Below are 12,631 nucleotides of genomic sequence, written 5' to 3' on the forward strand. Positions count from 1 at the left end.
CTGGGTTATTTGTGGGGCATAGGAATTCGTTCATTATTTTTTCCAAAATATAGTCCGGCCCCCCACAAGGTCAGTGAACCGGACCCCTGCTGAAAATAGTAAAATTCATGTTAAATTGCTGTTTTAGGGGTTCTTTTTAAAAGTCTGGAACGGATCAATCCATTTTGCATTACTTTCTATGGGAAAGCTTGCCTTGGTTTTGGAATGCTTTGGTTTTGGAACAGACTTCCAGAACGGATTAAGTTTGAGAACCAAGGTACCACTGTACACCTTAAATGGGCGTTGTCGTTCAAAATGGCCCTACTGGCCAGGACCAGTGTGGTCCAGAACATCTGGAGGGTACCAGATGTTGTGAGGAAGGGTGCTGGAAGACTGGAAACAGATCCTGTGATTCCTTTCCAGTCTCCGTCAGAGGAGTGGGCCACCAAAGCAGCATCACCGACTACTTCAGAAGCAGACCCCAACCGCCTAGATGTGCAGCTGTCGTGGCAAAAGACATTGAGTGCAAACGGGAGGTAGACTTCCTGGAATCCTTTTTCGCTCGCGATGACTTCTTAGACCCGGAGGAGTCCTGCTCTGCAGTCGGGGACGGCGGGGACCCAGCCCTGATGGCTTCCAGGAAACGGCCACATTTCCCTGAGAGCCCCAGCTACCTTGGGGCGGGCAGTGACCAGTGGGACCAGGATGAAAAACCACCACTGGGGCAGCGATCTGAGCAGCCCTGGGCTGATGGAAGCCTCAAGCCGGATGCCAACGACTTTGATATTGATCCTCTGCCAGATGCGTGTTTTGGGCTCTTGGGGACCCCGTGTTGGGATGTTCCCCGGGGAAACATAGAGCAGCTGCCCAACGAGGTTCTCCGCGAGATCTTTGCCCTCGTGCCCGCGGCCCATCTCTTCCAGAGCCTCACCTTGGTGTCTCATCGCTGGCACCGGATCATCTCTGACCCGCAGGTGAGCGATGCTTCCTTATTGGTTGGGTTAGAAATTAGCCAGGTGTGTTTTGCGATTGGCAAGGGCCCAATTGCACCCACGTGGAGATCTCTAGGTGCCAGGTTTAGCGACTGACATCTCCACCCGACTGGCCCCTCCAGCTTTCTTAAGCAGGTAAGCAGAAAAGCATATGTATTGCTTTAATGTACCGTATTTTTCGCTCTATAGGACGCACTTTTCCCCTCCAAAAATTAAGGGGAAATGTTTGTGCGTCCTATGGAGCGAATGCAGGCTCCTTGGCTTCAGCGAAAGCAACGTGAAGCCTCCAAAGCGCAGAGGGAGTGCTCCCTCCGCGCTCCGGAGGCTTCGCGTTGCTTTCGCTGAAGCCTGGAGAGCGAGAGGGGTCGGTGCACACCAACCCCTCTCGCTCTCCAGGCTTCACAGATAGCCACCTGAAGCCTTTGGAGCGCAGCGGCAAGACTCTCCTGGCTTCAGCAAAAGGAACACGAAGCCTTTGGAGCGCAGCGCTTGGTCCCGCTGCGCTCCAGAGGCTTCCGGTGGCTATCCCTGAAGCCTTTGGAGCGCAGCGGGACCTTGCGCTGCGCTCCAAAGGCTTCGGGGTTAGCGGTGCAAAGCCTCCACAGGGCAGAGGGGTGCCGTCATCCCGCTGCCCTCCAGAGGCTTCATGGGCTGTCCCAGAAGCCTCCGCAGGGCACAGGGATGAAGGCTCCCCGTGCCCTGTGGAGGCTTCGCGCAAAGCTAGACCAGCTATCCCAGCGGCTATCCCAGAAGCCAGAACAGCAAGAGGCTATCCCAGATCCCTCTTGCTGTTCTGGCTTCTGGGATTCAGAATTTTTTCCCCCTTGTTTCCTCCCCCCCCAAACTAGGCACGTCCTATCGTCTGGCGCAGCCTATAGAGCGAAAAATACGGTATATCCCACCGTTTTCCTCCCAAGGAGTACATGGGGAGAAGTTTGCCTGGCGCCTTCATTATACACCTTTAGGCGCCAGGCAAAAATGTTCCCTTTTAACCAGGCCTTTGGTTGATTTCACATCCTATGCCCTTTTAAAATGTGGGGGTATTTTTGGTGGGGAGCAAGGAGAGTTATTGGGTGGTTGTTCTTATTTTGATTATATATTTTGTGGTTTTATATTTTGATTTTTGTCACGTGAACAGCCCTGAGACCTCTGGGTATAGGGCAGTACAGTCATACCTCTGGTTACAGACACTTCAGGTTGCGTTTTTTCAGGTTACGGACATGCTGAAACCCGGAAGTACTGGAACGGGTTACTTCCGGGTTTTGGCTGTCCCGCATGTGCAGAAGTGCTAAATTGCGCTTTGCGCATGCACAGAAGTGTCAAATCGCAATCTGCGCGTGCGCAGACACACCGCTTCAGGTTGCGAACGCTGCAGGTTGCGAACGTGAATCCCGCATGGATCACGTTCGCAACCCGAGCATCCACTGTATATAAATTCGATAAATAATAAGAATAATACATGCTTAATTCCCCCTCCTCAGTTAATCCCCGCAACGACTTTGTGAGGTAAGGTAAGACAGGGGTCAGCCAACTTTTTCAGCAGGGGGCCGGTCCACTGTCCCTCAGACCTTGTGGGGGGCCGGACTATATTTTAATTCCTATGCCCCACAAATAACCCAGAGATCTGTTTTAAATAAAAGCACACATTCTACTCATGTAAAAACACACTGATTCTCAGACCCATCTGCGGGTCGGATTGAGAAGGCGATTGGGCCGGATCCGGCCCCTGGACCTTAGTTTGCCTAGCCATGGGTTAAGAGATATTCCTGGATGAGTGGGGATTTGAACCTTGATCTCCCAGTCCTAGTAGGACACTCTTAACTACGACACCCCGCTGGCTTCCTAGAGAACTTCTCCTATGGGGCAGCTCTATCAATTAAGTAGGGAAGCAAAATGCCATTTAGAATAGGATGTGAAATATTTCCCATTAGTTTGTTTTATCTTGGATTGTTTTACGGGATGTTTTAATGTGTTGTAAACCGCTTTGAGATCTTTTTTCCTTTGAAATCTAAAGCGGTCTAGAAATGAAATGAAGAAGAAATTTCGCTGAGGAGAAAAGGGCACCTAAACCGTCTGTTGCGGCAACCACAACCTAGGTTTAAGGTGCCGTTTGACGATTAGCTTATATAAAGAATAATAAATAATAAATAATCTATTATTTATACCCTGCCCATCTGGCTGGGTTTCCCCAGCCACTCTGGGCGTCTCCCAACTGAATATTAAAAACACAACACAGCATTAAACATTAAAAACCTCCCTAGACAGGGCTGCCTTCAGATGTCTTCTAAAAGTCAGATAGTTGCTTATTGCCTTGATATCTGATGGGAGGTCACTATATCTGAGTTCTTAACACTGCTTGTTTTACTCTTCTGGGAGGGAAGAATGCATAAATTAAACTTCGTTTGGTTTCCAGAAAGGAGCTGATGTATTGCTTTGGTTTTTTGCAGTTTGTTCCTTGGAAAAAACTGTACTATAAGTATCTGAAGTCTGAGACCCAGGCCCAGCTGATTGTGAAGGCAATTCTTCAACGTTATGACCTGACCCCAAAGCAGAGCTACTTTCCGCTGGGGTTTTTACGGTGAGTGATGCTTCCAGGGTGGATTTGATTTAAATCAAATCGATTTAAATCACTCGTCAGTAAGACTCGGATTTAAATCATCATTATTATTATTTTACAGAAAGACTCATTCCTGCTGGTATACTCTTAACATTTACAACCAGATGAAGCTTCCATTTTTGGAATAATAAATTTTCAGAGTTGTTTTTACAGTTATATCAAAAAAATCACTGATTTGGTTATACTATCAGAAATACATAGACACATAATTACAAAATTATGGTGAGGTTTAATAAGGTAATTGTTTCTGTTTGGACAACTTTTCTGCTGTACTTTATTGGAAGGAGATAAATAGCCATTTCCTTAATAACAATTTATTTAACTAAAGCAATAACATTATAGCATATGTATCCACGTTAATTGATGTGGTTAAACTTTTTTTTGTTTTTAAACCCTTAGACTGAGTTTTGGCACACATGAAAAACTTAAAACAAATCCTTATTTCCTGATGAATAGCCTTTGGACTATAACATAACTTAAATAGAAAACTATATTTGGAAAGATTTTTTCTCCAAAAGAATTTTATTTTAAAAATCTGATTTAAATTTAAAAAAAATCTGATTTTTTTTTTCAACGGATCCCTTCACATCCCGAGGTACCACTGTAGATGACAAAAAATAAAATTAAAAAATAAAATTCTTACCTGCACTGATGATAGTCATTGTTTGGATAGGGGGCCTTTATCTATTTCTGCAGTAACATAATCAGTCAACCAGTAGTTGAACTGGGTTCCACACAGTCACAAAAACAAATTAACTGAAAGGGCCTCAAAAACAAAAACGCAAAATAAATAGTAGAAACAAAAGTGCCAAACTTAATGCGTTCCGGAAGTCTGTTTGACTTCTGAAATGTTCAAATACCAAAGCGCAGCTTCTGATTGGTGCAGGCGCCCCAGAAACGATAGCCGACAGCCTCATTGGACATTCAGCTCCCGAAAAACAGTTCGAAAACCGGAACACTTTCTTCTGGGTTTTCGGCGTTTGGGAACTAAGGCGTTTGAGGACCAAGGTACCACTGTCTGTCATTTCCTGTGAAGACAGTCCTGGTGTGTGAGGGCTCCACTAACACCATATATTTTTTTTTGCTTTGCTTCCACACAGATGTGTTGCTTCTGCGAAGAGCCGTCGCTGCTGGGACCCCAGAGCGATCCGCCAGTGCTTGACAAAGCACTCTCTCTTTCCCAAGGCCGAAGCCTGCCTTGCCAGCTGGCTGCCTGAGCTGTCGAGCCCCAACGCGGGAGTAAGCGTGGCATGCTTATTCTCTCTGCACTCTGCATATTCTGCTGCAATAAGGCTGCGATCCCACTGGACCTGGCAGTATGTGGCCGTTGAGCCCGGTGGCGCTTACGTCCGAGTAAACGTGCAATGCATTATATCATAGGAGAGTTGACCGTTCCCTGACGCTTTACCTCTTAGCCCTCTTCCCCATTTTTGTGTGTGTATTTAATTTGTGGCTGTCACTAAGGGGGCTTTGAGGTCATTGGAACCCCAATTAAAAGGGTTGCTTGTGACACACTGAGCATGCAAGGTGACTGTTCTTTAGTCGTTTAGTCGTGCCCGACTCTTCGTGACCCCTGGACCAGAGCACGCCAGGCACTCCTGTCTTCCACTGCCTCCCGCAGTTTGGTCAAACTCATGCTGGTAGCTTCGAGAACACTGTCCACCATCCTGTCCTCTGTCGTCCCCTTCTCCTTGTGCCCTCCATCTTTCCCAACATCAGGGTCTTTTCCAGGGAGTCTTCTCTTCTCATGAGGTGGCCAAAGTATTGGAGCCTCAGCTTCAGGATCTGTCCTTCCAGTGAGCACTCAGGGCTGATTTCCTTCAGAATGGAGAGGTTTGATCTTCTTGCAGTCCATGGGACATTCAAGAGTCTCCTCCAGCGCCATAATTCAAAAGCATCCATTCTTCGGCGATCAGCCTTCTTTATGGTCCAGCTCTCACTTCCATACATCACTACTGGGAAAAGGTGACAGGAAGGTCTAAATCAGTGGTTCACGAATCAGGGGGTTCCCTAGAGGACGCAAAGGGGGGAGAGCCATTGGTGTAAACAGTTATCGTGTTGGAAAGCGGGTGTTGCTGTACTAGGTTCATCAGCTTTGCTTAATTACCGTATTTTTCCATGTATAAGAAGACCCCTATTTTTTTTAACCCAAAATTAAGAAATTAAGTTGTTTAAAGCCCTAAACGGACTCGATTCAGTATACCTGAAGGAGCGTCTCCACCCCCATCGTTCTGCCCGGACGCTGAGGTCCAGCTCTGAAGGCCTTCTGGCGGTTCCCTGCCTGCGAGAAGCAAAGCTATAGGGAACCAGGCAGAGGGCCTTCTCGGTGGTGGCACCCGCCCTGTGGAACGCCCTCCCACCAGGTGTCAAATAGAAAAACAACTACCTGACATTTAGAAGACATCTGAAGGCAGCCCTGTTCAGGAAAGTTTTTAATGTGTGACATTTTAATGTATTTTTAATCTTTCTTGGAAGCCGCCCAGAGTGGCTGGGGAAACCCAGCCAGATGAGCGGGGTACAAATAAATAATAATAATAATAATAATAATAATAAAGCTTTTTTGGGGGGTGGGGGAGGTCACTTCTGCCAATCACGCACTGCCTGCCCGCCACTGCCGATCGCTTGCCACAGCCAGTGCCGGTCATGCACCTTGCCGCAGCCGCCGATTGCCTGCCCGTCTCGCCACAGCCGCCAACCACCTGCCCAATTGCCACAGCCAACCGCAAGCAGGCCTTGCTGCAGCCACCAATCACCTGCCCAATCGCTGCTGCCAATCTCCTGTTTGCTGCTGCCATTAATTGCCTGGTTGTTTCATGATGTTCATGCTGTTCAAGTGCTCAAAATGCATTACATTCCTGGGCCACCATATTTTTCCCTGTATAACACGCCCCCATGTATAAGACGCCCCCTATTTTTGTGGCCTCCAAATTGAGAAAATGGGGAGAGATTGTATCCGTTTATAAGACGACCCACAATTTTGAACCTAATTTTTTAATAAAAAACCCTAGTCTTATACCCTGAAAAGCATGACAAGTTCTGTTATCCTTTGACAGATGGTTCTCTGGTTCCATGTTGGAACTAGGCCTGGTAAATAGCATTTCTAAATCCTAATAATAATAATAAGATTAAATTATTTGTACCATGCCCATCTAACCGGGTTGCCCCAGCCACTCTAGGCAGGTTCCAACATAATAAAACATAAAAATTATCTTTGTGATGAACCTAATTATTCTTGTTTTTTTAAATATCCTTTCCAGCCTCCGTACATTTGGGCCATATTTGCTACCATCGTGCTGATCTCTGGAGGTGTCTCTGACGTCCAGGAGTTGGTGGCTTCTGTAAGGAGACCCAGCTCCAGCCTCTCGCTAGTGGACGTCATGGAAATTCTGTACTGCATGGCCACTTTGCTGTTTGCCATGCGGGATAAAAAGATTCACATCAGCAACAGGTACGTCTGCCAAGGGAGGGGCTTAAAAGGGGGCAGGGCAGTCAAGGGTCCCAGCAGCGGCGAAACCCAAGTTGCATCCTTGAACGCAGACACACATTTGCCTTGACTCCTTCTGTACCAACTATTAAATGCCAGCTGAAAACTTTTCCGTTCCGCCAGGCCTTTGCAGAGGCAGTTAAGGATATAACCTTCCGCAGTAGTTAATTTGATACCTGTCTTTAACTCTTTAAAATGGTTTTATTGTATGGTTTTGAGTGTTCTGTGCAGTGAACCCCTTTGATTTTTAAAAAATGAAGCAGTGGTATGCAATATATACCGTATTTTTCGCTCTATAAGATGCACTTTCCCCCTCCTAAAAAGTAAGGGGAAATGTGTGTGCGTCTTATGGAGCGAAGGCAGGCTGCGCAGCTTTCGCTGAAGCCAGGAGAGCAAGAGGGATCAGTGCACACCAATCCCTCTTGCTCTCCTGGCTTCGCTTCGCTGGAGAGCTGCTGCGCAGCTTTCACTCTCTGCGCAGCGCCCCTTTAGCGAAGCGGGAGGAGAAACGGAGCCCCTTCCGTTTCTCCTCCTGCTTTGCTGGAGATGCGCAGAGCTGAGAGGGAGAGAACATTTTTTTTCTTGTTCTCCTCCTCTAAAACTAGGTGCGTCTTATGGTCGGGTGCGTCTTATAGAGTGAAAAATACGGTGTGAATTATTTTTTTAAAAATTCCATTCATTCTCCCGCTTGGACTACTGCAATGCGCTCTACGTGGGGCTACCTTTGAAGGTGACCTGGAAACTACAATTAATCCAGAATGCGGCAGCTAGACTGGTGACTGGGACTGGCCGCCAAGACCACATAACACCGGTCCTGAGAGATCTGCATTGGCTCCTAGTACATTTCTGAGCACAATTCAAAGTGTTGGTGCTGACCTTGAAAGCCCTAAACGGCCTCGGTCCTGTATAGCTGAAGGAGCGTCTCCACCCCCATCATCCAGCCCAGACACTGAGATCCAGCGCCGAGGGCCTTCTGGCGGTTCCCTCATTGCGAGAAGTGAGGTTACAGAGAACTAGACAGGGGGCCTTCTCGGTAGTAGCGCCCGCCCTGTGGAACGCCCTCTCTTCAGATGTGAAGGAAATAAGCAGCTATCCTATCTTTAAAAGACATCTGAAGGCAGCCCTGTTCAGGGAAGTTTTTAATATTTAATTCTGTATTGTTTTTAACACTTGATTGGGAGCCGGCCAGAGTGGCTGGGGAAACCCAGCCAGATGGGCGGGGTATAAATAATAAATTATTATTATTCTTATTATTACTATTACTATTATTATTATTATTTTATTATATATCATTTCCCATAATTCTTTTATTACTTTACAGTTCCACCACACGTGGCAAAAGGTGCCTTCTTTTTCTTTGCATTTCCAGTGGATTTTTGAACTTGTCCTATACATTTTTGCTAATTTACTCGGGGTTAAATACCAGCGATACATCATTTTCGCATCATTTTCTTTTAATGTGTAACATGCTGTGAATCTCAAATCCCCTTTCCATGATTTCCCCCATGCTGACTTCTGTATATTGTTACCTAGGTTTATTCTTTCCATCCTCGCTTATGCTGTTAGGGACCTCTTTCGATTCATACACTCCTTCTCCCTGCGTCCTTGTAGGTTTCACTACAGCATTTTCTACTGTCTCTATCTCCTGGAGAATTCTAACAACGGCACCACATTCGTCGAGCCGGAATGGGGCAGCTCCGGATACGAAAGATGCCCTCAGTGCAGGTACTTCCTGTGTTTACGTCGAAAGCTGAAATGAACAGTGGCCGTTGCCAGCTTGCCTTGCAAGCCCTCCTGAATCTTCCAACGTTTCAGGTTCATTGGATGAGTTCTGGTGTGATGAGAGAGGGAGGAAAATTTCCTGTATCAGCTTTCTCCCTCGCGGGACAGGTTGGGGCTGCCACAGATTCGGAGAACGGGGGCTCATTTGATTGCCATGTTCTGTTGCTGTCGTTTAGTCTTGTCCGACTTTTCGTGACCCCCTGGACCAGAGCACGCCAGGACCAGACCACAAGGGTCATTCAATCTAACCCCCTGCAATGCAGGAATCTTTTGCCCAATGTGGGATTCGAACTCTTGACCCTGATATTAAGAGACACATGCTCCACCAACTGAGCAATCCCTGGGCCTGGAACCCATGGGCAGTCCGATGCAGGAATTGCAAGCTGCCCAATGAAGTGCAAAGCAATTCGTAGGAACTTAGGAAGCAGCCTTCTGCAGAGTCAGACCATTGGCCCATCTAGTATTGCCCACACTGGCTGGCAGCAGCTCTCTGGGGCTTTAGGCAACATCCGCTAAGGGGAGATGCTGGGACCTAAACCTTCTGCATGCAAGTCACGGACCTGCCACTGAGTGTTGTTGTTTAGTCGTTTAGTCGTGTCCGACTCTTCGTGACCCCCTGGACCAGAGCACTCCAGGCACTCCTGTCTTCCACTGCCTCCCGCAGTTTGGTCAAACTCATGCTGGTAGCTTCGAGAACACTGTCCACCATCCTGTCCTCTGTCGTCCCCTTCTCCCCTTCTCCCCCTTTCCCAACATCAGGGTCTTTTCCAGGGAGTCTTCTCTTCTCATGAGGTGGCCAAAGTATTGGAGCCTCAGCTTCAGGATCTGTCCTTCCAGTGAGCACTCAGGGCTGATTTCCTTCAGAATGGAGAGGTTTGATCTTCTCGCAGTCCATGGGACTCTCAAGAGTCTCCTCCAGCACCAGAATTCAAAAGCATCCATTCTTCGGCGATCAGCCTTCTTTATGGTCCAGCTCTCACTTCCGTACATCACTACTGGGAAAACCATAGCTTGAACTATATGGACCTTTGTTGGCAAGGTGATGTCTCTGCTTTTTAAGATACTGTCTAGGTTTGTGTTCCATGCCGTGAACACGTGCCGTGTTCTAGCGTTTCATTAATCCATGTTGGTTTTGGTCCTTTTCTGCAGCAACCCTGATACACGACTCACTTATGAACAGCAGACTATCTTAAATCACGCAATTGCACCAGGGGAGGTTATGAAAATCATCGCTTTTGCAGGTAAGGTGGCTTAAGTCGACACAGAATCTTCTTCTTCTTCTTTGGCGATCCCTCGTAGCCGAGTAAGATTGTCTTCCATGGGTACGGTCTTAACAGTGAGTCCGTAAGTGACTGTGGAGACCAATTCTGGATCCACACGTCCTTCCACAGTGGGGACATAGGTTTCCGGGCGGGATTTGATCACGGTGAGGGTTTGCCAAACGTAGTTTCCTCTTAGCACGTTTCTCCCTTGCGTCCTGAGTTTGAGTGTCTTTAAAGCCCATGACACCTTTGGCAAAGGCTGTTCTCCAACTGGAGCGCTCGCAGGCCAGTGTTTCCCAGTTGCCGGTGTTTATACTACTTTGTGGCCTTAAGCGTACAGGCCTTAAAATGGCCGCTTGATGGCGCATGGCGCCTTTTGAACTCTCCCTACCCTCTGGTGATGGTTGTGGCATTTTCTGTGACAATTCCTTGGTTTATTCAGGCCACGAATAAACTTACTTAGTATATGTAGACCAGATTCATATATCATCATCATCATCATTATTTTATTATTATTATGCTGCCCTTCATAACATGATCTCAGGGCAGTTCACAGAATAAAAATACAAGATAAAAGCACAAGTAAATAATTCAGATGAAAACCGCAAACCAGCAGCCCCGCTTCCCACAGACACATTTAAAAGGCTGTAGAATATTAATAAGCCAAAGGCCTGGCTGAAGAGTAATGTTTATATATGTTATAGAATATACAGTGGTACCTCAGGTTACATACGCTTCAGGTTACAGACTCCACTAACCCAGAAATTTTACCTTGGGTTAAGAACTTTGCTTCAGGATGAGAACAGAAATCATGCTCTGGCGGCGCGGCAGCAGCGGGAAGCCCCATTAGCTAAAGTGGTGCTTCAGGTTAAGAACAGTTTCAGGTTAAGTACGGACCTCCGGAACGAATTAAGTACTTAACCTGAGGTACCACTGTATATTTATTCTGTATTTTATAACTTATAGAACACTTTGAGTCCCTGTCAGGGAAAAAGTCAGGGTATAAATAAATACGTAATGAAAAGGATGATAATAGTACATCTGAACTGACAGAGTACAGCCAGTTATTGCTTCAATTTCCGTCACTGTAACTAACCAGAACATAGCTCTTTATCTAAATAAGTCTTGTTGGACTTCCCGCTCCCATCAACCCCAGTCCACGTGGTAAGCCGTCCAGCAGCTTTTGGAGGGTTGTTGCTGCTCCAGCCACGATCTACACTACAGTTTTGGAACTGTGGAAAGAGTTTCCGTTTCCTCCTCAGGGACAGGGAAGACTTCCACCCTGATCAGGTACGCCGAAAAATGGTCCCAGCTCAGATTCCTGTACCTGGCGTTCAACAGGACCATTGCGGATCAGGCGGCGCAGAGGTTCCCCCCAAACGTGACATGCAAGACGGTCCACTCCTTGGCCTTCAAGGAAGTCGGGAAAAAGTAAGTGACAGCCTTCTCGTGGATGTGCCCTGGTTAAATGCAGGAACACAAGCAGCGTCCTCAATGGCCCATCAGTGGCCAGCATCCTGTTCTTGCAGTCGCCGGCCAGATGCATGTGGGGAAGCAGCAAGCAGAGGGCCTTCTCGGTAGTGGCGCCCGCCCTGTGGAACGCCCTCCCACCAGATGTCAAAGAGAACAACAACTACCAGACTTTTAGAAGACATCTGAAGGCAGCCCTGTTTAGGGAAGCTTTTAACGCTCAATAAGTTATTGTATTTTAGTGTTCTGTTGGAAGCTGCCCAGAGTGACTGGGAAAACCCAGCCAGATGGGCGGGGTATAAATAATAAATTATTATTATTATTATTATTATTATTATTATCTGAGCACAGGAGCAACCCTCTCTCCTCCTGTGGTTCCTAGCGACTGGTCTTCAGAAGCGTTGCTGCCTCTGACAGTGGAGGGCAGAACTTCTTTGGCGATCACTCGTAGCCGAGTAAGATTCTCTTCCGTAAACACGGTTTTAACAATGAGTCCGTAAATGACTGTGGAGGCCAATTCTGGATCCACACACAGTCATCCTAGCTAGTAAGCTTTACAACTGTCAGATGGCGGTGGTGGTTGCTCGTGAGTAACCAGTCAGGGCTCCGACCTGTCTCTTACAGGTTTTTATTTCGGTGCAAAACTATTTACAGTGCAGCGACGTGGGTGGCGCTGTGGGTTAAACCACTGAGCCTAGGACTTGCCGATCAGAAGGTCAGCGGTTCAAATCCCTGTGACGGGGTGAGCTCCCATTGCTTGGTCCCTGCTCCTGCCAACCTAGCAGTTCAAAAGCACGTCAAAGTGCAAGTAGATAAATAGGTACCGCTCCAGCGGGAAGGTAAATGGCGTTTCTGTGCGCTGCTCTGGTTTGTCTGAAGCGGCTTAGTCATGCTGGCTGCCGGCTCGCTCGGCCAGTAAAGTGAGATGAGCGCCACAACCCCAGAATCGGCCACGACTGGACCTAATGGTCAAGGGTCCCTTTACCTTTACCACAAGTTCATGTCTGCCTCAGTCGCTAGCAGAATCCGGGAGTGGTTGTTTCTG

The 12,631-nt window shown here is 47.4% G+C and overlaps 1 protein-coding gene and 1 long non-coding RNA gene across 2 annotated transcripts in view; one reads left to right on the forward strand and one right to left on the reverse strand.

Moving 5' to 3' along the window:
- The window catches only part of LOC308486534, a 154,725-nt gene that overhangs the window by 29,268 nt on the left and 112,826 nt on the right, over positions 1-12,631 (reverse strand). The window lies entirely within an intron of this gene.
- The window catches only part of FBH1 (F-box DNA helicase 1), a 43,307-nt gene that overhangs the window by 2,815 nt on the left and 27,861 nt on the right, over positions 1-12,631 (forward strand). Inside the window, exons 3-9 of the mRNA XM_081022719.1 lie at positions 403-953; positions 3,419-3,549; positions 4,689-4,827; positions 6,846-7,036; positions 8,684-8,797; positions 10,004-10,095; positions 11,379-11,547. Coding sequence (XP_080878845.1) covers positions 403-953; positions 3,419-3,549; positions 4,689-4,827; positions 6,846-7,036; positions 8,684-8,797; positions 10,004-10,095; positions 11,379-11,547 — 1,387 coding nt within the window. The remainder of the gene's footprint in view (positions 1-402; positions 954-3,418; positions 3,550-4,688; positions 4,828-6,845; positions 7,037-8,683; positions 8,798-10,003; positions 10,096-11,378; positions 11,548-12,631) is intronic.

The sequence above is a fragment of the Podarcis pityusensis genome (assembly GCF_964106645.2).
Source record: "Podarcis pityusensis genome assembly, chromosome: 10".
Lineage (NCBI taxonomy): Eukaryota > Metazoa > Chordata > Lepidosauria > Squamata > Lacertidae > Podarcis > Podarcis pityusensis.